Source organism: Camelina sativa, chromosome 7, assembly GCF_000633955.1.
Source record: "Camelina sativa cultivar DH55 chromosome 7, Cs, whole genome shotgun sequence".
Lineage (NCBI taxonomy): Eukaryota > Viridiplantae > Streptophyta > Magnoliopsida > Brassicales > Brassicaceae > Camelina > Camelina sativa.
Window position 1 is genome coordinate 15,927,608 of NC_025691.1, and position 26,659 is coordinate 15,954,266.

At 31.4% G+C, this 26,659-nt stretch overlaps 2 protein-coding genes and 1 long non-coding RNA gene across 4 annotated transcripts; 2 read left to right on the top strand and 1 right to left on the bottom strand.

The window, feature by feature from the left end:
- LOC104701239 lies at nt 365-2,323 on the top strand. 2 transcript variants are annotated; one of them, XR_753789.1, is made up of 3 exons: nt 366-582; nt 659-2,021; nt 2,100-2,323. It is a non-coding gene; the product is annotated as an uncharacterized LOC104701239 (long non-coding RNA). The 2 variants fall into 2 exon arrangements; XR_002032742.1 differs by having other exon boundaries at nt 365-582; nt 659-2,323.
- On the bottom strand, nt 2,504-5,011 carry LOC104701240 (serine/threonine-protein kinase CDL1-like). The gene is made up of 6 exons (XM_010416887.2): nt 4,378-5,011; nt 4,038-4,295; nt 3,754-3,932; nt 3,592-3,671; nt 3,355-3,502; nt 2,504-3,079 (listed from the first exon to the last, which is right to left on the bottom strand). Exons 1-6 carry the CDS (start codon nt 4,859-4,861, stop codon nt 2,735-2,737), a joined length of 1,494 nt encoding a protein of 497 aa, XP_010415189.1. The 5' UTR covers nt 4,862-5,011; the 3' UTR covers nt 2,504-2,734.
- LOC104701241 (transcription factor bHLH83-like) lies at nt 11,568-13,271 on the top strand. The gene is made up of 5 exons (XM_010416888.2): nt 11,568-12,179; nt 12,278-12,382; nt 12,470-12,535; nt 12,621-12,686; nt 12,829-13,271. The coding sequence occupies exons 1-5, from the start codon at nt 11,658-11,660 to the stop codon at nt 12,958-12,960; spliced, it is 891 nt and encodes a 296-aa protein (XP_010415190.1). The 5' UTR covers nt 11,568-11,657; the 3' UTR covers nt 12,961-13,271.

Genomic DNA, 26,659 nt, shown 5'->3' on the forward strand with positions numbered 1-26,659 from the left:
TATAAATAGTGCATGTACTACATTTCTGATTAAGTTTAAAAAATGTACTAAAATGCCAATAATCTCTTTGTTTTATGATTATGAACCAAACCGGAAGAATAGGATCTTTCAAAAGCCAAACCGGTAAAATAAAAATCTAAACCGGGTTTATCAGTACAACACTACAAGAAACACGTTAAATAACGTCGGTTCTTTTAAGTTAGTTCTTCAACCGACGTTAAATGTTAGAATGGAACGGATATTAACATCATTTGCTTAACCGACGTTAACATTTATTTTATTTTCTAAAAGTTTTCAATTTGTGAATGGATAAGTTTCCAGAAAATGAAAAGGCCCAAACAAGCCCAACATGAAACAAAAGAAAAAAACCGATAAGGTCTTCAAATTAATCAAGCTTCTTCTCGTTTCTCAACCCAGAAAACACAGAGCAATCAAAATCAAAATCAAAATCATGGGGTTTTTCGTTTTTATGCATTTCTAACTGATTAAAATCACTCATCAGTCTCAAGTCTCAACGAATCCCAAATCCCTCACCGATTTCATCAATTTCGATTTGAAAAGTTTTCTGCAACTCCATAAGAGGTTAGTAAGGTTTGAATTTGTTGTGTTATTGACGAAATATGTCGATTCTAACAATGATTATGAATTTTGGTTGAAGGATTCGTGAAGATATTTAGGATCGATTTTTCAGCTTTGGTGAATCTCTCTGAAATTTGAAATTTAAGGTACCATTCACTTGTCTACATCTAGATTGAGTGTTGAGCTTTGTTTTTATACGATTTAGCTGCTACTTTGTTTCTTATATGTTCCCGTTTAATACTTGTGTTCAATGGAAAGTGAAAAATGTTAGATTAAGGGTGATTTAATCTGTCATGGTTTTCTACCTGCGTATACAAATTGGTATCTCCATGGCGGAGAAATAGATTTGCAAGAGCAAACAGTGAGATTAGAACCTGAATCTGATGGTGGTCACGCTGAAAACCCAATTATGAATCTGCTTGAAGATGTTTTCCCAGATATGAATAATAACTTTGATGAATCTACAAGTGTTCCTGTGGAGGATCATTCAAAGCAAAAGGAGGCATTTGATGATTTGTTTTCAGACTGTAATGAAGCTTTATATGAGGGGTGCCACACATTCAGCAAGTTATCATTTATGATTAAGCTGTATCACATCAAGTGTATGTCTAGGATAAGTGACAAAGGAATTTCACTGCTAATTGATCTCTTGAAGGAAGCTTTTGAGCATGCAAAGCTGCCAGGTTCATTTAATGATATGAAGAAGATAATACATAAGTTAGGATTTAACTATGAGACTATTCATGTGTGTCCCAATGACTGCATGTTGTATTGGGGAGATGATGCATCTAGAAACACATGCAAAATCTGTGAAAAATCAAGGTGGAAGACATCTACAACAGTTAATGATACAGAGGAGCATATAACATCAATGGCTTCAAGTTTAGAAATATAGAAAGGGAGCAAGACCTAAGAACTCAGAATAGTGGAATTTTTGTCTCAGCTGAAACCATTAGTTATGCTAGTTCACGTGATCTTAATCCTAGAGCCGGAGATGTTTCGTACTATGGGAAATTAACTGAAATTCTGGAATTGAACTACTATGACTCATTTAGAGTTATATTATTCAAATGTAAATGGGTTGATACTCGTTATGCTAGAGGGTATAAGAAAGATGATTTTGGTCATACTATGGTAAATTTCTCTCGTTTAATTCACACTGGAAATGGTGAAGAAGATGAGCCTTATGTCCTGGCTTCTCAGGCAAGATTGGTTTACTATGTGGAAGATCCACAAGAAAAAGAATGGAGTGTTGTTGTACACGTCCAACCAAGAGACTTGTATGATATGGGTGATCCTACTATTTCAGATGAAATTCCTCCTGAAGTTATCATTGAAGAATCTCATCCTCCTGTTCAAAGTTCAATGATTATATCTGATAATATTTCTAATATTAGATTAGTGAGGCAAATAGAAGATCTTGAAAATATAAGAGGTTTCAGGTATGTGGATTACATTATAGCAACTCTATGTGTTGTTTTCTTTACTATGGTCTTTTGTTGATTCATATCTTTTTCCAGTGGCATATCCTCAGGTGGGTGTTGACGTAATGCTAGACTCATGATACGTGCTTATCTCCAATCCGAATGCAGATGTAAATTGGTCACTTCTTTCAAAGACCACAGTTTAAAACCTTGAAGAGCAGATGGGCAGATTGTGATTTCTTTTTGAGGATGTTTATATTTTTCAGAACTAAGTTGTATCATGTAAACAAAGTTTATCAATGAAAGAAAGTTTCTATACACGGCAATTGTCTTTCTTAATTTTAGTTTCCTGTGATTTTTTATTTATATAATAAATAAATATAATAAACTAATAAACTGGTAATAAAACAAAGGCAGATAACGTCGGTTAATTTAGTGACATTAACTATTTCGTATGGTGTCAGTTTATTAACTGACGCTAATAATTAGAGAACTGACGCTAATTTTACGTCGTTAAAGTTTACGTCGTTTAAACAACTGAAGTAAATTACTTTTACGGTAAACGCTAACACGTCAATATAATTAAGTCGGTTAAATACCGACGTTAACCTCTAAACCAACTGACGTTAAATGGCGTCTTTTTTGTAGTGAGTAAACATTTACATGCTACACGTACCATCTTCTTTATAGTTTTATGAAGTTTGTTACCATTTTCGGGACTGTTACCTTCACTACAAAAGATCATCATCTTCAAATTCCGGTACTCCGAGCATCGCCAGAGCAAGATGACTCTTCATCTCAGAATTTGTCCGTTGAAACTGCGGATAACAGTCCATTATACCCGGAAGGTTTGATTTCTTCCGGCTTGAAAACGTCCTTAGCTCTATCCCTTCACAGCCTTTTAGGATTGAAACTATCTCCTTCATCCCCGGTCGTTGCGATTCCTCGTTGATCACACACGCGGCTGCAGCTCGGATCATACGCTCCATCGAAGCTGTGTTTTTTCTTGTACATTTTAGCCTTGGATCAAGCAACTCCTCTATAGCTTCAATCCCTCTATGCAACAACGGTTTTGCCTACACAAAAACATAAAAACCAATCCTTGTTTTGTCATAAACCGTTTACATTTTAACCAGAATTTGTAGCTCAACCAGGCTTGACCAAAACCCCGAGTTACAAAATTGAAAAGAATGTATTGAGAAGCATTTATTTCTTGGTTGGAAATTAGAATCCCCTTTCCATTTTTGGGAAAAAGGGGCTTGTGGAATTTTAGTGCTACAACTAGCTTAAGTCAATGGGTTTGGTTTACTACTAGTTAAAAGAAAGAAACAAAAATAAGATAAAGACTTACCCAAACTACCAAATTTTCTTCACCAGATGGTCTTCTTGCTTCAATTGGTTTTCGACCAGTTATTAGCTCAAGCAACACGACTCCAAATGCGTAAACATCGGTCTTATCAGATATTTTGCCGTGTTGGAAATACTCAGGAGCTAGATAGCTGCAATAAATTTTCCAAATTGTTTAAAACTTTTCGATCCATAAAAATGACTTCATGATCATCAAAAAGTTTTCAAGTTAGTTAGATACCCAAAAGTTCCTTTCACGGTCTTACAGAGGAAAGGAACCGAAGGTGCAGCGGTCCAAGTCGCCAGGCCAAAATCACACAACTGAAAGATGAACTCGAATAATGAATACAGAACACACTTATGCTGATAAAATTACCAAAATGTGGTTCAAAGTCTCTTTTACCTTTGGAATTTTGTTTGAGGAAAGAAGAATATTTGAGGGTTTGATGTCTCTATGCACAACACATTGCTCCGTTCCATTATGTAAATACGCTATGGCATCTGCAATACCTAAGGCAACCTTGTACCTTGTTGACCAAGGCAGACACAAGGGACTCATCCTACCTTTCTTCTTCTTTTTATCTAATTTGGAACCAAGTAATATAAAACGACTCAATATAAAACCCGTCAATCTATACACAACTTTGCAATCCAATGATAAAGAATGAGAGGAGGTATTGTAATTACCATGTAAAAAGCGTTCAAGGCTGCCACCAGAGACAAACTTGTACACCAAGAAAAGCCCTTGATCGGGATCGATACAGAACCCTAGCAAAGGCACAACGTTAGGGCAATGAAGAGAGCTTGCAATCATCAATTCTCTGCAAAACGACTTAGGAGATTCTTTATCTTTCTTATCAAGTCTTTTGATGGCCACGGCTTTACGCCAAATCCCGATTCTTCCCTTAAACACATAGCTACAAGCTCCTCTTCCCAACACCCTCCCTAACCAATTTCAACACAGATTTAACATATCAAATTACTAAAAACACACAAAGGAATTTTTTAGGGTTTAGCTAGGGTTTACGTTTTGAGAAACTGCGCGTGGCGGCGAGGAGTTCACTGTAGCTGAATCTGACCAAAGTATTGGTCACCGGAGAAATACTCTTCTCCAACGAAACAGCTCTAGACCAATTCATATCATCCTTTGATTCTAGTCCTGTCTCATTCTCCAGATTCACAAACAGAACCGTCTCTGATCCTTCAGAAACCGGCAAATCCCGATAAGACGACGAAGGGTGCTCTTTTTTCGTCTTATCCAACTCCACTAGCGAGAAAAGACTAAACCTAAATGAAGACTGCAACGAATGTGGCTCTGAGTCTATAAGCTTCGGAACCGGCTCTGTTTCTTCCAAGAGCCAAGCTTTGTTGTCCTCACGAGAGCTGGTTCGAGGAAGAAGGAAACAACCAAAACCCAAATCAAGAACCATTCTTTTCAAACGAGTTTTGCTTTCTTGATCGTTTTCTTGAGAATTTGTCTCCGGGTCTCTTTGATTAACACAAAAACCCATTCTAAAGAAAATGAAAAAAAAAAAAAAGCAGAGAGAAAGTGACAAGAACAATTCTCTTTTAAATTTGTTGAAATGTGTAAAGTGAGTTCTTTGGATTTTAGAAATCAAAAATATTTTGTTCAAGAAGAAGAAGAATTATATCGTCAATGTATTGTTGGTGTGATGTTTGAGCACGAAAAGACGAGGGGAAAAAATAATAATTGTGAATTAAATTTAAATTCTTTTTTGAATAATTGGTTAGGATCACAGTTGGAGGATATAATTGGGTGTGATTAATTATTTGAAATATTGTTAGAGCGATTAATTCATATTTTAATAGAAGAAGATTAGTTGGTAAAGTTGTTGTTTAAATTGCTCAAAGAAGGGCAAGACCATAGCCGACGACCACAAGATAGGTTTCTTTTGTGTGAAAGAAATTGGAGATGTTGATGTCTGTCTGTTCATTTTCTCTATTGATGTTACGAGTAAATGATCTTTATAGCTATTCTACATCATAATAATAATAATACTTAGAGGAATCGATAGTGAAAGATACCTACAAGCTTGATAGAAAATAGAGTTAAGAAATCTTACTTCTAAAAGTAAAGAACAATTTATCTAAAAATGGAATAGAAAGACCAGCAGCTGCTTTAAACATCTACACTATACAAAAGTAGAGTTTAAATCTTCTAACCTAAACCATACAGGTAGGAAGCAACAACAATTAAAATCCCAATATAGAAAAAAAAAAAAAAAAACTGATGAGTGCCATAATGCCGTAATATTCGATCGTTTGCGTTTAGTAAAATTGTCTGGTTAACATTAACTTATGTTTTTTAAATAGTGCTAGGTTAAGAGGTTAAGGGATGGTCTAGTAACACTTCTGTACCCGAAAATTTATCGAGATCAATGACAGACGACCATCTGTACGTAGTCAGGCTAGCTACTAAAATCAGATTTGGAGAGAGGATTTGAGAAGAAATGGAATAAAGATAGGAACTTAGGAGGCAATGGAAATGAGTCAACACTTAGAGGACAATATATGGAGATCATAAAAGAAAAAATAAAAAAATAGAGATAGAGAATTGAAGGAGCAATTGAGCAAATGACCGAGAAGGACGAAAGAGATCGGACTATTGCCAAGTTCGTCCGCACACAAACGAGGGTATTTCTAGCAATTATATTAGTTTTTAAAAAGTTGTCGTTTTTGAATCTAGCCACTATATAAATTAGCGATTTCAAATTATGATCGCTGGTCGTTGAACCAGCGACAAGTAAACGAACAACTTTTAGATAAAACTTAAATGAACATGGCCTAAGATGATATTCAAAAAACATTTTCTTAGGTTCAAAGAAATCTAGATAAAACTTAAGAAGGTGAGACTATATATATTGGAATTGGAAGGAAAAAAATAGAAGACGAATACGCATAGAAACATATATCTATTTGCGGGTACGTACAAAAAGCAAGATTTGATGCTTGTTTGGTTGCTTACTTAAAGTCTTGTATATGTTCCCTTTATTTTGGATTGACTTTTTTTTTTTTGCATAAAATCCAAAAAAAAAAAATTGATTGCTACATCTATGTGACCCTTTCAAAGATTCAAGTCCATGAGTCATAAGTACAACTAACTAGAGAATAACCATCATGTAAAAATTTTGTAACAATCATTTCCACTTAAGAATTTATAATTTCTTGCAGAATCTATAGATCATCACATTATAAATTCTTAGATGAATCTTCATTTTTTTTATTAGGTAAATTGTAGAATAATGCATATGCATGCCTCTTGGTGACTTTACAGAGTCTCTATATCACAAATCCCAATAATAGTATAAATCCCAATATCAAAACACATCTTATCTTCTGCAACTAATTGAACGGTTTAAATGTGTATTCATGATTTTTGCTCGTTTGCATTATTAATCGAGCTTAATGTAGTAAGTACAGATTTATGGTATTAGACCATGATTTTTTTATTATGTCCAAGTCCCTGTATTTATAGAACACTTCTATGTTATGATACTTGGAGCAACCCCAACTAAATGCAAACAAAACAGGATTTAATTCATAACAGAACATTTTGCCTACTAGGCCTGACGTACCCATCGATGGAATGCCATACGTACAATATTAGACACTTTTCCTTCTTTTTTTTAATTATTAAAAGATTCTGAGTCAAGCTCTACTTTTTCTCGGAGATCAAAGTATTTGATATGGTGCTTTTCTAAGTATGATTCGAACGGACCACCTCGGTTTTGTAGTTTTTACTAATTAAGCTATCTCTGGGTAAAATTTGGGTATTTCAATTATTTTTGGCCAAATTTATGTCAAATTAAGTAAATTTCAGTTTTTTATTTTTTTCAGATAGTTATGTAGATTGTGATTATTGAGATTCAAGATTTTTAGATGAGTAATCAAACTTTCCCGTATCTGTTTTTGCCTTTTTTTCTCCCAGACACGAGAATCGAGAAACCCTCAACACTGCCTTTCTTCCGCGAAGGAAAACTTTGCCGGCATCGGGACATAACCCAACTTCTTCCTCTTATTTCATGTACTATCTGTTTCTTCTTCTTCTTAATTTTAGTTATGCTTTCGTTTCTTTTGAACCCATCTCGAACCCCCACCAACCACATGCACCAAATAGCCGAATCTAAATCCAAAGAGGTCAGTTGTTGGTCGGAGCTTCGCAACTCTTACATGCTACCTACCTCTTTCTCGGAAAAGGTATCCGATGAACCAGCAACCTTCAGATCTAGGTGCTCGACCCACCAAGAAGAGATCTCAGACCAGGTATGGGCGATGGCAGGAGCTGATCTCCTTGGACCATCATTTGTGTCTTGCATGGTGGAGTCGTTGACGGCACACGACGGCCATCTCACCTTGGTTTCTCCCTCGAGTATCAGAGATCTTGAGATCCCTGTGTTCTCTCCCGATGCCTCTAGCCCCGCTATGAACCCTCACCCAACATCCTCCCCTGCGTCGGAGTTGCTTGACCCACTGAATCAGATGTCGTCTCAAACTGGCCGCCGCTTGAACAACCCTCTGCCCCCGTTTGGAAAACTAGGGTTTCCATTGAAAGACCTACCAATTCTCGGCCCATTAAGGCATGTGAGCTCATTAACACAAGGTGTTCCACAAGAGCTTTCTTCGCATTTATCCAGGTTTGATCGGAAATCAAATCTCTCCCATTCTAGTCAACCTTTGTGTAGATTTATGGAACCTTTTGTTCGAAGACTGCATTTGGATAATAAACTACCATTGTTACTAGCTTGGTTAAAAATTTCTCTAGACAACCTATTGTTAGTATCACCTAGGGATTCTGCCTTTGGAGTTAGCAGCTTGAATACAATCAGCATTATGATCCAGTCCATACGTAATTGTGGTTACCGATGTGTCTTCAGGCTCCCTTCATTAACCAGCCTTATCCTTGAGCCCGTTAAACCGTTTCTCATCAACTTTTTGAAGTTTCCTCCTAAGAACCTAAAGACTAGTGGCATTATGACCTCAACTCAATGTAGTGGGGGTTACCACAACACCTTCAAGCGTTTCTCTTATGAACCTAAACCTGCTACCAACCCTTTAACTATCCTCAGTCAGAACACTTTTAACCTTGTTCAAACCTTTGGCAAAGCTCTCCTTCGGGTAGACATCCTCACTCCGATAATGCTCTCAGCTTTAGCTTTCTCAACGCCGCTTGGTCTTCTATCCAAGACAGTGGCTATCTCTTCATCCATCGAAGTATTCATGGAAGAAGCATCGTTATTCCTTGACTTCACAGGCTCCAACTCCCTTGCAAGGAATTGGTTCATAGCTCTCAAGTCTACAATCTCGCTGACCCTTATCTACCTATTTGTCTTTGTTGTATTGGCTGCTTTTCTTTGTTGTATCTTAAACAATGATCCTTATGTTGTATGTTGTGTTCTGTGTTAATGGAATGAAGCATATGTTTGTCCCAAAAAAAAAGAGATTCAAGATTTTTATAGAATTTTTTAAGGTTTACGGTATTTATATTAGTGGATTTGTAAAGTTCTGAGTGACTTTTAGTTTCAAATAATAATTATCTTAAAAACTGATGTTTTAATTAATAGAATACAAAATCCAATTATTAAATATTTGATCAACACTTTCAATAGTAGATTTAGATTTTTTTTAAAAACTATAGTTGAAAAAGGAGGAGATGTGGAAAAGGGTTTACCCTAGGAATGAACCTAAGTATTTTTTTTAATTAATTTTACTATATTATTTCACTATAAGTTAAGTTAGAACTCCATTAACTTTTACAGATTAGTTTACAAGTTATATAAGTTTGGGCTTCTAAAATATTGGCATAAGAAAATCTCTATCTCTCAGATTTTGAGCCTTTGGGTTTGGGGGCTTTGTTGTCTCTATCTTTTTGGTCGGTCCATAAGGTTTCTAAACTAAAAATGAATTTCTCAAGTACAAACATGCTTAAACAAACTAATTTCAGCTAAAAACTAATTGATTAAATATAATAAATAGATAAGTTTAAATAATCATAATTACAGTACATAATTTACAAAGTTAAATGGGTAAGTGTTAACCGGTTTAGGTGGATGCAAAATGAAATTAATTATTTTCCAATAAAGTGAGATAGTACCAAAATAAACCATTCCAATGTATGACTTGAAATTAATAAATCTATTTAAACCATTGTAAAAATAATGGTTTAGAGATCTAGTTATGGTAACTTTCCGGTTAAATGAAAAACAAAACTTGAGAAAGGATTTTCTGTTAAAAAAACTCTTAATTTTTTTATTGTTGTAAATTTACCCTTAACTTACAAAACAAAATCAGATCAAACCCATAAAGTCTAATTTAACCTGCAATATAACCATTGGCCACCATTTAAAAAAATAAAATAATATAAAAATATATCAAATCGAAAATTTCCACTAATGAGATGGTCTTACGATCTCTACAAAAATACATATAATTTTTTAACGTATATTAAATTCAACTTCATAGATTCAATCTACCATTTTTTTTTTTTTGACAGCAATCTACATTTTTCATACGTTGCAAAATATATATATATATATATATATATCATTTGGAAGGTAAACATGACCACGTCTCGTACTAGAGTTCCACTGAAAGCAAAGAAGACTGTTTTACCATGTTTGGGTCGGTCCCTAATCCAAAGAAGGGACGACGATCCGGAACTAGAAAAGTTTGATCCGAAGATATTAACGAAAATAAAGTAAAATACAATTATGTTAGATGGAGTATATTACTCCTAACTCCTAAGTCGACGTGTCGGCTAAAGAAATGAAAGTAAGAAGCAGCTTCATACGGGAAAAAAATGAATCATGGAAACAAAAGATAAACAATAAAAATGAATCATCGAAACAATTGATATATTAAAATTTGATCATCATATTCATATATGTGGGAATCAAAAAGACGTGTAGATTAGCGTAAGATACGGCGATGCTTTTGCTTCTCTCTTAATTAACAAATATTTTTTGGGGTTATAAGTCTCAGTCCATTAATTTCACCTTACTGCCAGCTAACAATCCCGATGAGTTTACTCATAAATATTGTAATACAAAACTTTAATTTACAAATTCATTCATTTTTAATTTTTATTTCACTCAAAAAGATAATGATGTATATATGATATGAGATCCATAATTTTCCCCCGATATTTAGATTTTTTCCTACCCAAATTTTAAATTGAATTTTTAAGTTTTACAGTGCTGTATGTGTATCATGTGCTTTTTTTTACAGCGCCAAAATTAATCACTAAACCTACATACAATGAAAATAACTTAATGATAGCTTTTGGTCACACCAGCTTTAGCGGTTATATTCTACCAAAAAAAAAAGCTTTAGCGGTTATATTCTACCAAAAAAAAGCTTTAGCGGTTATATAAGAACTTGTGTATCAATTATGATTTCAAATGGTAACAATGGAACACACACTCTACGGTGAACAAATAGTAAGATAGATGCAAAGACCCAAGCTAGTGTAGTTAGTATGAAATGGAAGAATATGTAGATATTTCATAAAACATGTAAGAAGGTAAAAAAATTTATAATAACTACAAATTTTAGCTTTTTCTTTTTAGATAATCGAAAATGTATCATAAAACATGTAAAGTGTTTGGTTATATATTAGAATGATTCAACTATTAGCAAAGTGGTTGTGATTATCTACAAGTATCATNAAAAAAAAAAAAAAAAAAAAAAATAGCACGCATGATAAGAGTTAAGAATACGCTGTGTAGTGTCATTCGACAAAACTTTGGAGTTTTCTTTATAATCTGAACATTGATCTTGAAAGCACATATAAGTATGAGAGTCCATACACAAAGTAAAACATTACAAGGATTGAGATTTGAGACAATGAATACAAAATTACAAACCTTTTTAGTAACCCCATGAACTTAACGTATTAGGCATGCTAGTCCAATATTGCAAGTTAAGGGAAATGTGCATAGAATATGTCTAGCCTAGAATTCTATGCATTCATGACTTCGAAGGTTAAAGATTGATAAGATTAAAAAATGAGATCAAATATAGAGTTTGATCTTATGCCAGCTTATTTTTCTAATCAGTTTAATTAAACTCAATAAAATTTTTAAAAAATTAAGAAATCTTATAAAGAATACGTCACCAGCTTAAATAAAATATTAGACTTAACCACCTATATAAACCTTTATCATGACATAACTACTCAAAACCATTGTCTCTCTTTGCTTACCAATAGACAACCTTAAAGCCACTTCTCATCAACAAGAAACACACAAACCCTAAACAAAAACCACTCTTCAAACTTATTAATGTCTAATGGCACTCGTTAATGACCATCCCAACGAGACTAATTACATGTCAAAACAAAATTCCTCCTCGTCCGAAGATCTCTCCTCACCGGGATTGGATCAGCCAGACACAACTTATGCCGGTGGAGGAGGAGGAGGCTCGGCTTCGAGTAGTAGCACGATGAATTCAGATCATCAACAACATCAAGGGATTGTGTTTTACCCATCCGGTGAAGAACATCACAACTCTTTGATGGATTTCAACGGATCATCATTTCTTAACTTTGATCATCACGAGAGCTTTCCTCCTCCAGCCATAAGCTGCGGTGGTAGTAGCGGCGGCAGCTGCTTCTCCTTCTTGGAGGGCAATAACATGAGCTACGGCTTCACAAATTGGAATCAAAATCATATGGATATTATTAGCCCTAGATCCACCGAAACTCCTCAAGGCCAGAAAGACTGGTTATATTCTGATTCAACTGTTGTAACCACTGGTTCTAGACACGAGTCTATGTCACCTAAATCCGCTGGAAACAAACGTTCTCACACGGTACTTTCAAATATCAAACACTTTCTTAATATTTTTCATATAAGATATAAGTGAAAGATCTTTGATATGTGTTGTCAATTTGAATTATGGATATATAGGGAGAGAGCACTCAACCATCTAAGAAACCGAATAACGGTGGGAACGGGAAGGCCAAGCCTAAGCCAACATCTTCACCTAAGGATCCACAAAGCCTAGCAGCCAAGGTTTGCTTTCTTGACATTAGCATTCATTAAAATAAAACTCATTCTCTCTTAACTCATACTTTAGTATATATGTTTTATTTTGTTCAGAATCGAAGAGAAAGGATAAGTGAACGTCTCAAGATATTACAAGAACTTGTACCCAATGGTACCAAGGTACGTACACATCCAAAAAAATATTTATAACAAATTTATAAAATTATTATTTCTGATAATTGTATGTGTTATTTCATTTTTCCAGGTTGATTTGGTGACGATGCTAGAGAAAGCTATTAGCTATGTCAAATTTCTTCAAGTACAAGTAAAGGTATATTAATTATGACAAACATCCCTCAAAATATCCCTACAAGATTGATTTATCATATTTATATATAAACATGTTTAGTGAATTGTACGTAGCATGGTATATATTGATATAATCTTCTTCTAACCTAACGTTAATTTATTAGGTACTCGCGACCGATGAGTTTTGGCCGGCCCAAGGAGGAAAAGCTCCAGACATTTCTCAAGTTAAAGACGCCATTGATGCTATCCTCTCCTCATCACAACGAGACAGGACTTCGAATCTGATCACCAATTAATGAAGAGTTTAATCATTACTTTAATTATTCCACATTAATTACGTACTTTGTAATAATATCGGGGGAAAACAATGATTCTCTCGATTAAATCCCAAGTAAATTTTTTAATACTACTATGTTATGTTTTGAATATATATGTGAAAATCAAGAAGTTCTTAATGCATCTATTAAGGAAGAGAAGACAAGAGACATTTAATTCACCGAACACCGATGATCAGTCCAATATGGTCCACACGGGGATGGAATCTTTAAGTCTTTAACTAGTAAATAAGTTTTGTTTTGTATTGTGTGTTTATTCTACGGAATACATATCTTGTAATGGAATTTAAATTCCAAGAAATAAATAAAAAATTCTTCACTTTTGGATTTTTCATGAGCTTTCCAGTTTCAGAGAATCTATCTGTTTTGTCACCATTCTAGACTATTTGAACTTTATTTGGGCTTTAGTAGCAGTGCATTTGAGCGACGGTTTTACAAATAGCTAGTATTTTTTTTGGTAGGATTACAAATAGCTAGTATTGTGTCACATTTTCACATTGTTTGCTTGAAATTTCAAAACATATGTACAATACAAATATCAGTAGATGAATATATTTTAAATCTAAGATCTAAAGGAAAAAAGAATAAAAAATCTTAAGTTAAAAAATATCCACAAAATTTTTACCGGCTTTTAATTTCTATAAAGCATATTCTTACATATTAAAAATATATATATGTACTAAGTTCAGTTTTAGAAAATTGCCCTAAAATAGAAAATACAGCAACATACACAATACAATAGTTTTTTTTTAAGTAGTTTTCCTTTTATAAAACCTTTATATATAGGGAAACTATTATTGTACATGTTTGTAAACTCTTTTGCTACACTGGCTAAGTAACTAAACAAGGACCTCTATTTTTTTTTTACATAAAAAAGTAACTATATAAATATAATAGTGTAAACTAATTTTTGCAAGGATCTTAACTGTGCTTGTTCATATGTATACTTTTAGCTATTTTGAGAACGTACAAGAAATAGAGATAAAAGATATCATAAATTATGTCACTATATATAACTCTAATCCATCACTATAGAAGCATATATGATTTACAAAATAAGTCATAAAACTTTTCATATGGATATAAAAAATTATGGGTAACAACTACTTATCGACGAAATGGCGGTAAAATAATTTTTACATACGTAACTATTATTGGAAAATATCGATTTTATATATTCGTTACATTTTTCCAACATTTCAATACTTTTAAGACAAAAATATCCATCTATAAATTTTCTGTTGGTCGTCAGCATAACATGCATATGTATTCACCACTAAATAACGATTATATATTTAGGCTATTTACAACTTAGTAATGTACTGGAACCAGCCTTTTAAACACCTAGTAACTAATACAATTTGACAGTAAATTATTGGTAAGTCATCGGTAATTTACATGGATAATTGGTGATAAATTATTTATCTATGTAAACAAATCTATAATAATTCAACAATAAGATGAAAAATCCGTAAGATCAGTTTGAATTTAAATTTTATTGGCAAGTTAATTAAGGTGCAGAATAGCATATCTTTAATCAATTATAGGATAACCACACACTGATACACATCAGCACCTTTATGGTAGACGAAGATCATTTTTCTAACTTTTTTTTTTTTTGGACAAACGATCATTTTTCTAATTAACTTAAAAAATATATAAATTGATTGGACGACATACCTAAGATCTCGATTTAGCCACCCATGTCAGCATGTGTCCTTTGGGAAAGATTAGGGATACGTGTTCGATTAAATTATTTACATTATTTTGATATTTTCATTTGAGCTGATATTTATAAATGTAAGTCCAACATTATAAAATTAATTAACTACATGATTAGCCACATGGATAATCCCACTTCAAGCGCTGTACTTGTATTTATGTACTTTACGAGCTTCATTTAAGTCAATAAGACAAACGAAGTTATTGGAAAGTTCAATAACTTATTCTTTTATAATCCGTTACATGATTCCATATTTATCATTTTATCTTACTAATTAAACTGGCATTGTGTAGACAGTTGAATGAATGTAAATGAAAAAAAAGTACTGTTTTTCATGGTATTATATTGCAAATGAGCTCTATATAGAAGCAGACCAATTTATACCACCATTTAAATGTTCTATTCTATAAACAATTTAATTAAATTCAGGTTAACAAAACCAAAATCGATGAACGTTAACTAACAATAATCACATAACAATCCAAAATAAATAATTAAAATATTTTCTCTATTTTATAAAAATATTATTTTGACACATTTTCACACAAACTCAAAAATTATTACATCATACATGTATGTTCTTATTTAATAAGTGGTTAATGATTTAAATTCATAAAAATTACATTTAAGTTAAAGGTAAATTAGAAAAATTAATATAAAGATTATATTAAATTTATAGAATGACATTGTTTGTGAAACAGATGGAGTAGTATATTTACATTATTTAGAGCTATAGAAAGCTTGAAAACGTTTGCTATTTCTTGTCGTTTGCATGTCAATTTTATATTATGTGATTTAGAGGTTATAGAAATTTTACATCCATTTATCTTTAACAAAAACACATATTGATGACCAATATTTGCTTTCTACTTGACAATCCCCAAAAATAACATTCACGTATAACACAAACTTATTTTGAGTGTGCCATCATAATACCATCGCTGAAAACTTTTGAATGTTTTACAAAACATCCGCGTTAGGGATGTTTTGGTATTGCAAATACCAATTCATATTTTTTTTCCTAAATAAATACGTTCACTGATCCATATTTATCTACAAAGACCCCGCAGTTGTTTTTTTCTGGTTCGTACTGGATATTCTAATCAGTCTTTATATTACAATCATTACTATTCACAAACTCAAATTATGGTCATCATTTAGAAGGTGGATACCAAAAAAACTGCTAGACTTTAATGGTAAACTACTTTTGTTCTACTACGGATAGTTGTTTTCTTAGTAATATTTAAAAGAGAAATTTCTAGTTTCTAGAGCTTGAGCTTGTTGACTACGGCCCTAATATCGGACTGATACATAATTAGACAATTTATGCATCCCAACAAAAATAGTTACAACAAATAAAAATAATTATACGATTAGAAAAACCCAATAAGTAATTCTATTAGAATCTAACTACGTCATCAGTTGATCAGTTTTTTAGGATATACCTTTGAAGATTCTCCTTGTATAATGGTTAATAATTCCCTCCTTTATTGTTTGTATGTCTCCATAATTAAGAACATGAAATTTTCATTTGCTATTTTCAAATATCGTCATAAATGCCACTGTTTAATATCCATTGTTTACTCGATAACTATTTGTTGTATTATACTCGATTTTGATGGTTTTATAAAAGTATATATGAAGCTGAACAATATGTGAGAGCTATGTTGTCATGACAGTTGTTCCATGAATGATTTCATTAGCCATTGATTAGGTTGACCAGAGACAAATGTTGCATTTTGTGTGTTCAAAATAAAGACTTTATGATAATTAGGGTCTTAATATTAGTATCACTGATAAATTAATTGTTGCTTCATTACATACTAGTATTTGTTTGGTGTATAGATCGATGAGTATGACAACAAAATTGTCCGAGTCTTTTCCTTTCTTTCTAAGTTAAATTACATGATGAACATTTATCCCCCTTAAAAGTTACTGTGAAAACAGTAGTTCAACCCATTTTAATGCATTTAAGTATTTCGCAAGAAAAATTATCTTGAACCCAAATTTTTTTTTTGGATAATGGAATGGTACCTACTAGCTATATATTCTCTTCTATTTTTGATCAAATACCTATTTTCTTTTTGAAGTATATATTTTTCCATTCTACTCTTTAGAGGTTCTTAATTCAATCATATCTAGTAAAACCTCTATAAATTAATAAGGTCGGGACCACGATATTTTATTAATTTATAGAGGTTTTAATTTATCGATAAATTAATAAAATATTAATTTATGAAGAGATTTTCATTTTCATAGTTTTGAATATTTTCGATAAATAAGATGTTTTTGTTATAATTCACACTTTTATATTTCTTAATTTATAATTTTGGCTATCGTAATATGATTGATGTCAATAGTTTGCTAGATTATCAAAGTGAAAATGATAAATGTTTAAAATTTCATAGTTTAGAAGAAACTATTGTTACTATTTTTCAGGATGAAGTCAAAGAAGATATTACAGTATCTTTATAACCAATTGCACGTAAAGAAGCAACTATCGCATATAAGACGCTCTACAATTTTTGGATACAATTTGAGAAAACAACACAAAAAGTTTTTGATGCAATGAGAAATATCATAGAAGAACTCCAACAAGAATGCAAATTCAAGAATAGACAAACAACAATAGAGCCATATTTCATTAAATTTTCTTAGATTTATACATATATATATATTTAGTTTATATTATTATTAATTTATGATATTGATGGGACTATATTTTTACATAGGATTTCAAAAAAAATATTATTTTATTATTTTATCGAATTGTGTCATTTTTTACACCGGCCCAATTCAGGACTGGAAAAACTTATTAATTTATAATGAGTATTAATTTAAAGAATATTAATTTATAGAGGTTCTACTCTACTATGAACACTAAATAATTACTAAAGTACAAATAACCTATATTGTTAATCATGGAAATAAATTAAATAAAGATGAAAGTGCACATGCTCGAATTTAAAAACCGAAAATTATTAACATTATATGAAATAAAGAGTAGAAAATTCTGTACTTCCTCCAAGTCGTATCCTACATATCGAATCACATACAATGTGTCATTAAGAGAATGGCAGGCTGGATTTTGTTATCATAAAGTATGTTTATTTGATGAATAAGTATGATTAATAAAAATACAGGAGGGATCCACGTGCACATAGATTTTATTAATACAACGTGAGGTTCTTTATATATATAAAAGGTTCTTCTTGTTTTGGCATTCTTATCTTTGTTTTGGCTTCCTAGCTAATTCGTTTATTTTAGTGATATGAACAAAAAACACATAAATTTATCCAAAGCTTTCTTTTTGTGAGGTTAGTAGGTTATACCATATTACCATAGAGACTAATATTCATGCAATACACACATTTAATTGTCCACTCTTTTACGTTAATCGAGAAGTTACATATACATTTCAATGAATACACTCTAGATCAACCAAGCATATATAAGTCATTAGGCCAGTAATGCTTTCTCTGAATAAAACCAATGAGGGGACCATTATGTATATAATTAGTATCGTTTCAAGTTTATAAAATTTGATTCACATGGCTAATCATATAACAATCATAGTGTATATATGTAAATACTTATATAATTAATGCGAATGGTCCAAATATTTTTTTTTCTTTCTGTAGTTATTGTCATTAAGATCATTTATAGTTTCCCGATTCCATTTATGAAGACTTCTCGCCTTCTCTACTTATACATGTTTCCGCATAATTAATCCCATTTTTTTTAAATGAGATTTTTTTTGAATGACTTATTAGTTTCTATAATTCTAGAAATTACTAGCTGTTCAACAGATTCGATTTAGTGATCCAAAATAGATACTCCGATTTACTGCAATTATGTTTTTTCTAAAACATTAATTAATTACTAAATTAAATAAAATTGTTCAAGTTGCATTTATCATTTTAGACAACCCGCATTGGTTACTCAAGTTGACATTTCTACGTCATTCTTTCGAGTTTCGACCAATAGAATATGTTGGGAAATCTACTAGTACTTGGTTAATCACATTAATGTTCAAGTACAGGTTTCTAGAATTAGTCCCTCAATGATGGGAATCTCTATCCTTACACTTGCAATCTCTATCCTTGGTTTACTATTGTCCTACATAATAACACTAGAAACTACTACATAATGTAGATGTTCACTAAGTAGGCTCATTCTATATATTTTCTTAAAGTTTATGTTGTAATTGTACACAAATACTCTATCTGCTTCATAAACATAAAGAGCGTCATTTTAGATATATTTTTTTGTATCACAAAAAGTGTCACTTTACAATTTAAGTTTTTTTTTTTACAATGTATTTTCTAATTTACCTCTTAACTGCAAAGCTCATTTCATTTAATTTAAATTATTAGTCATTAAACAAGGGAAAACATGTATAATCTTATATTTTTTTAATTTGTGACGTCAAAATGACACTCTTTGTAAAATATTATATGTATATATACATATTCACGATTATATTTGTATGTATTCATTTTTTCGGAAAAAAATGATTTTTATGTTTTTCAGAAACTGGCGTATACACGAGATGAAAAGAGAAATAGCTAACAGAAAACTGTTAGAATATCTTNTTTTTTTTTTTTTTTTTTTTTTACATTCTATTGATCTTAATTAGTTTGGGTTGAGGGTCGACTAAATTAAAAACATGAACTGAACAAGATAGCCGAAATTTCGGTATAGGTATAAGAGAACGTGGCTAGCAAAAACTCTTATGGAAAGAATGAGAGGAGACATGTGGTTTGTCCTTTTCTGGCTTGACACTTGCGCGTGGACCAACAAAATCTCTCCTCAACCTTCTCTTTTTTACTAGTTCGACTCAGGGCGGCTCAACACTTAGCCAAAAAAACCAATGATGGGCCCTGTTCAATAGTTGAATTATGACTTCCAATATATTACATGTTAATTTTTTAAAAGAAATATATTATGCCCCTAAAAATATAATAATATGTTTTTGTTGGTTCGCAAAATATATTGTAAACAAGTGTCCTGATTTTTGCGTATAGCGGGTATTTAAGTATTTATTGAACATCCACGACAGATTAGTCTAAATTGCAATCAAAACCCTTTTAGACTACATATATTAAAAGTTTAAGCATTCGAATGTTGCAGAACTATTTGGACCCTAAATTTACAATAGTGCATATAGTTAAATTTACGAATAGGGAGAAAATAAGATATTTATCTATGGAAATAGAAAAATTAAACAAAACTAAAATCATATATATATATATTAAAGAAAAATTAAATTAAATAGAATAAAGAAAATACAAAATGTATCTTGTAAGCAAAAAAGGAATTAAAAAAAATGACTAACAAAGGCATAACAAGTATAAAATTGTAACCCAAAAAAAAAAAAAAAAATAGAATAAAGAGACAAATAGGATTTGAACTCAAAATCCACATAATTCTCATGAGAGTCTATTTGCCAAATGAGCTGAAGGATATAATTACACATAATCACTGGCTAATTTTTTAAAAAGTAGTATGGGGCATGTGCCCCACCTGCTTACTGCCTAGATCCGCCCCTGAATTTATAGCATAAGTGAACTTTTTTCGTTCAAAAAAAAAAAAAAAGCATAAGTGAACTTTTACATATATTATAGGCAACTTTTTTCCCCGACAGTCATTACAAGCTTAAACAACCTCATGATCGACATGAATTAATGATGTGTAGTTGTTTTTTTTTTTGGCAAACAATGATGTGTAGTTTAATTATGTTTTTTTTTTTTCGATTGCTTTGGTAGAGAGACTATAGTGCATATATTCTACAAATGCGACGTTGGTAGAGATCGAATAGGACAAATAAATACTTTTCTATAGACTATATGGACTCTAGCTAGCTAGATTTTAGTTTATACATTCCGTTCAATGTATTTATTACAAGAACTACGTGATTCCCATGCATATATATATCCATGTACATGATTTAAATATAATTTGAGAAANGTATATATATATATATATATATATATATATATATATATATATATCCATGTACATGATTTAAATATCATTTGAGAAATCAATGCCAAAGGAAGACAGATAAACACGTACAAGTTCGTATGAATGTGTTAGTAAAAGAGGGCTTTATACGTGCACATGGACGATCCCTTATAAACCGGACTTCATACTTTCTCCAACTCACTTCACTTTAAATGCATCTTCGGATCTTCCCATTATACACATCATTACTTTGATTGTATAAATAAATTTGAAAGTAACACACTAATAATTTAGCTTATAATTAAACTTTAAGATGTTAATATATTTAGTTATCAACGGGATTGTATTACAAGGAAAATAAATCATATATGAGACATGATAGGATGGAGTTCAAGGAGAGTTTAATATATCTTTAATAAGAAAATTTAATATATTCGCTCTTATTACTTATTGTTTCTATATATCCTAGTGTAATTCAACCTAAACAAGCATAATGTTATTTGTTAAGGATTCAACACTTGGCTATATATACGAACACAAGCCATCGTTTATATCATCATTATACGGAAATGCGAAACATCATTTATGTCATCATCATTATTTTTTTGTATACTCATTTAGATAGAACCATCTCTACAAAGATTCAATTAGTTTATACATTTTCATATTAAAAATAAATTAAATATCAAACTAGATTGAGATTACCTTGATTGATGGAGCTAACTAATAATTTATGAGAAAAAAAAAAAGAAAAAAGACTAAACATTACAAAAACATAACGGTGTGAAACATGCATGCACAATATCTTTAGAAGAGATGGCCTTAATTTGAAATCTATGCATGTGTCTCTTGACTCTTAAGAATTTGAAGTACTTTCGGGTGCGTACTTCCCCTGCATTAGTTATATATTTTACTACGAAGTTTCAGTACTTGTCTAATCCTTTCTTTTTATATAATACGTCTAACCTCTAGATAAGGGATTTGTAGTTTGAAAGCATCTGATCGCTAATTTTTTTATATAAAAATTACTACTATTATATCTAAAATAGATATGAGAATTAATATTGAGAGGTTTATAGAACTCAACTCATATATAAATCAGAATTATTTTTATTTTTACATAATCTAGATGCTTATTTCTTTGGTGTATATACAAAATCACGGAAGAAAGATTATGTAAATAAATAAGTTCAGTATATCTTTGGGGCTTTTATCTTACGTACTTTCACTTTCAGTCTATGCTCTAGGGAAAACAACAAAACATCAAGCCCAATAATTCCTAAAGCCTGTGTGTGTATATAGGCCAACAAATCTGTTGAGATATAAAAAAATCGTATGCTTTCTTTAGTCATTGGTCGACAAGCTTTTTAAATCAATCATGAAGTGACCTCAGGCTCTCTCAAGTACTCCCAGCGATCATTGATACATTAAAGTAAGTATTTGCCGAACTAGACTTGTCACAGGTCTAAAACGCAACATAACATGCTCACAAACCCATTAATTGGTGATTGTTTTATTAGATCGTTGTGAATTTGTGATGTTTAACATTAACAATTGAAACGGTATTCAAAACTTGGGTAACTAACTATTGATGATTAACATTAACAATTTAATACTGACAAAACAAAAGCTGGGGTGTTTCAGTAACGCTAGAAATTCTTCGGGGGTCCCGGCCATGCATGTCGAAATTCATTGGTACACAAAAATCTCGAGAGGGTTGACAAGAAGAAACACAAAGAACCACAAAAATCGTGAAAGTCTCTAAAAGCCAACCTAAAAATAATGTTTTCAAGTTTGTTTGATTCACGTCATTGAATTTATAACCGAGGGATCCTTATACGGAGTAAATGTCAAGAGAATATTTGGAATATTACTACCGAACAAGTTAAAAAAAGGTTATACTAATATGAGATTATGATTGGATGACCTATGAGATGGTACACAAAACATTGTATCGAAAGAGAAATTTCTCATTTGTGAATATCCCAGTTATACTAATATGCTGAAACTTGAAAACGCTTTTACCATGTATATCCCAGTTTTTTATGTGAATTAACTGAGAACCTCTTCTTCGGAGTATATAGTAATATGATCAATCCATTTAAGAAGCATGTTGAAATTTTATTGCGTGGCCCGTCATCATCACACCTTATACTTTTTCTCTAACAATGTCTTATGCTTAACATGTGATACATAAAAACACAGTTATGCCCGTAAATCGTAACGCAATTTTGGATACCAAATTTAAAACCTTGGTCAGAGATTTGGTTATCAAAGTTCAAAGGTCCTTGATGGTTCTCAGCTTCTCATATTAAATCCATCAATTCATTAGCCCAAGTTAAAGAATTAAAGTATTCTCCCATTTAAAGATTATAGAAACTCGGAAAATACCACTTTTTCTTTGTTCGGTCCCAATCATGGAGTCATGGTATCATATGGTTCGAAAGTTGTCTAATATCGACCCAATCACCAAAAGAAAATCCAGCCCATCCACCAAAGACTTGATCTTGACAAAGAGGATAATTATAAACCAAGCCACCACGTGATAGGCCCCAACCATGATCTTCATCACTAGATACATCGTGACATAATCTTNTTTTTTTTTTTTTTTTTTTTTTTTTTTTTTTTTGATAAAGGGCTTTCTATCGTGACATAATCTTGTTTTCTATTTTTCACATTAGTCGTTTGTCTATCAATTAAGTCAATCTATGTTAATATTTATGGAGTATATTTTTGTGCCATCTTTTTTTATTTTTGTATCCAAACAAGTATCAATTATATTTTCTACAATCCTTATAACCAAATACAATCATTTCCTTATTTGATAATATTAATTTCAAATTTCCTAAAATCTATCTACCTAATTTAAAGCAATATGTTAGATTAGAATATAATTCTCCTTTTACTTTTATTTAATCTTATCTTTAATTATTTGAATTACTATTTAATACATAAAGTTTAAAAAATATTAGATTTTTTTAGCATATGATGTGATTTGAATTTTTATAAACGGATATATATTTTAAAAATATATCTTAACATTTTTGAAGTATATTTTTGTGCAATAATCTTTTTTGAAATGATTTTCCGAAAAACCATGGTCTGAAACACTATTAATCACCGTAAGTTTGATTTTAATCATATTTCATTTATTTTTGACCATGGTTTAAGACCATGCACAAAACGATGGTCTTAATTTTTTTTTATTTTAATCATAGTTCATTTTATTTTTGAAAGTACACATAATTATTGTTTTTTCAAAATTAATCCATATAATTTTATTAACAAGTACTGTTAGTATGAGTGTCAAAATGATTAACTCAACTCAAATCAACTCATTACCTAATGAGTTTAGATTAAATAAGTTCATAGATTAACCCAACTCATTTGTTTAAATGAGCTGGGTTAATCCATGAACTCATTTAATTTGATGAGTTAAATGGTTAAATGAGTTCTAATTGAGTTTGTTTAGATGATGGAAAGACAATCTAAAAGACAATGGTTAAATGGAAGCAGTTTCGCTAATGAGTAGTAAATGGTTAGTTTGTTTAGTTGTAAAGTCTCTGCACGTGTATAGAAATTCTGAAACCTGTTTGTAAATTCTAAACCTGTTTCTTCACGTGTATAGAGTCTACCCATATGGCAAGAGATGAATGTGGCAAGAGGTGATACATAAAACACCCAAATTTGATGATACAAAAGATGATTGCAGAACTATGAACAAACAAAAACCCAATTTTCTAAACAAAACCCACTAGACCAACGCTTCCACCTCCCTGAACCAAATTAAACAAAAATAATTGATACACGACAACCCATAAACTAAGAAAACAACACAAAACCATCGAAATAATGAACACATACACAATCGAGATAACGGGAACAATCATGAACCCAGAAAAAATCAACCAATATGAACATAAAAACAATCATGAACAATAATAAAAACAATCATGAACCCAGATACTTAAAAAAGAAAACCCAGAAAAAAATCAACTTAAACCCAGCTAAATAATGAAAAGCTTAAGGGCCAATTATAACATGGGTTGAAGAAGAAGCGAACCTGAGAGGGTTGGAGAAGAAAGAAGCTCAATTATAACATGGGTTGAAGCGACCTTAAGCTGAAAGATTGAAAATTCTGAGATTTTTACTCAAATGCTTCTGAATCGAATTTGATTTTTCTAGAATCAAAATCACGATGAAGGTGTTGTTTTGGGGAAAAATCAAAACTTTGATGGTTTACACATTTTGACCGGTTTAGTGGTTTTGGTAATTTTGACTGGTTTAAGCATTTGATGGATTAAATGGTTAAACCATTACCTATTATAACATAACTCAATTGATCCATTAAACCATTTAATCCACTAACTCAATTTATTCATGAAGTCATTAGGATACATTGTTTTAATTCATTAGGGTCTATGGATTGAGTTGATGAGTTGCCGTGATCCATGAAACTTGACCCATTTTGACATCTCTAACTGTTAGTTATTGTAAAAACACCATTCCTAAGTATTAGTTATTGTAAAAACACCAAAATAATATATATATATAAGTGCATTGATATTACAAAACAAAGAAATTTACTATGGAGTAAATTTTGTAAATACAACATATTATATATAATATTCTAATATTTATATTAACTAAATAAAACCTGATTATATTAGTATACTAACTTATTTAAATAATTTATGAAAACGAATAGATCCGTGGTGTATTACGGGTAAACCCTAGTTAATATTATGTATTAATATACCCTATGGCGCTTGAGTAGGATATAGGCTTGCTTAGCAAATCTAGTGGCCTTTATTAACTTATAGCCGGCTCTGTCTAGTGGGAGGGTGGTGCACCTAAAGCACTCTCTATATACCATTACCATATCTTTCTTTCTTCCCTTTTAGTGGCAAAAGAGAAGATTGACTTTCCCACCCATAAAAAAGGCTAAGAGAGTTGATATGTTAATGATACATACAAACAAAATAGCTAGTTTTCATCTACCCCGAAAATAATGTCAGAAGATTTACAATTTTGGAATGTTTTAGTAGATGACTATGTATTATGAACATTGCTCTAATTGAGAAACTAGGGTATTTTGGTCCGCATCTCTCCTACCTAATTTTACAAACTCACTAAAAGTCATACTGGGAAGAAAAAAGTGTACTAGTTAAATTCAGCAGTTGTGTGGTACGTAGTGTTGTTTTAGCCAAGTTATTGGCTTAAAGAGTTACGAATTTCTACGTCATGCATGATGATTAAATTATTGAATTTGCGTCTTCTTCATAGATTCTATGATGATGCAGTTTGAATAGTTAGTTATGGTTCTTTACTGTACAAGTCGAGTTGTCATTTTAGATATGTATGTATTTTTTATCATAGAGTGTAGACTACAAAAATATGTATGTATTATTGTATTATAATTATAATTTTAAGTTTATAGTAAATGTATGTAATTTTTTTTATGTCAGTCAGTGAATAGTTTGTAACTATAATAAGTTCTTTTTTTCTTTTTGTTAAATTAAGTTTCTGTTATTGTTATTTCAGGAATCGTGAGATAACTACTAATGAGACCGAGTTACGTTTACTGGACTGCCCAAAACTTTTTTACTAATTTTTAAAAGTTGGTACCAAAGGCAATATCATTTTAGATTTATCTCCAGATTCTTTTAAAATCCAATCGTTTTTAGAATACTTTTTACTCTAAAAAAAATTGATTGCATAATATAATGATCGTTGATTATGGTTACTGGTAGGGTAGGCACCCAACCATGCATGTCCATTAGCACCTATAAATTTACTTTAACATATCTTAAAGTTAAAGTGTGAAAGGACTAGTTAACGAAAAAGAAAACAAACAGTTCTAAATAATCTCTAGTTGCTATATAAAAAGATTTATATACACACAGAAGATATAATCTTAAAAGGCTTTTTTTTTTCAAGAGAGAATATGTCGTCGAATTGAATTGATGA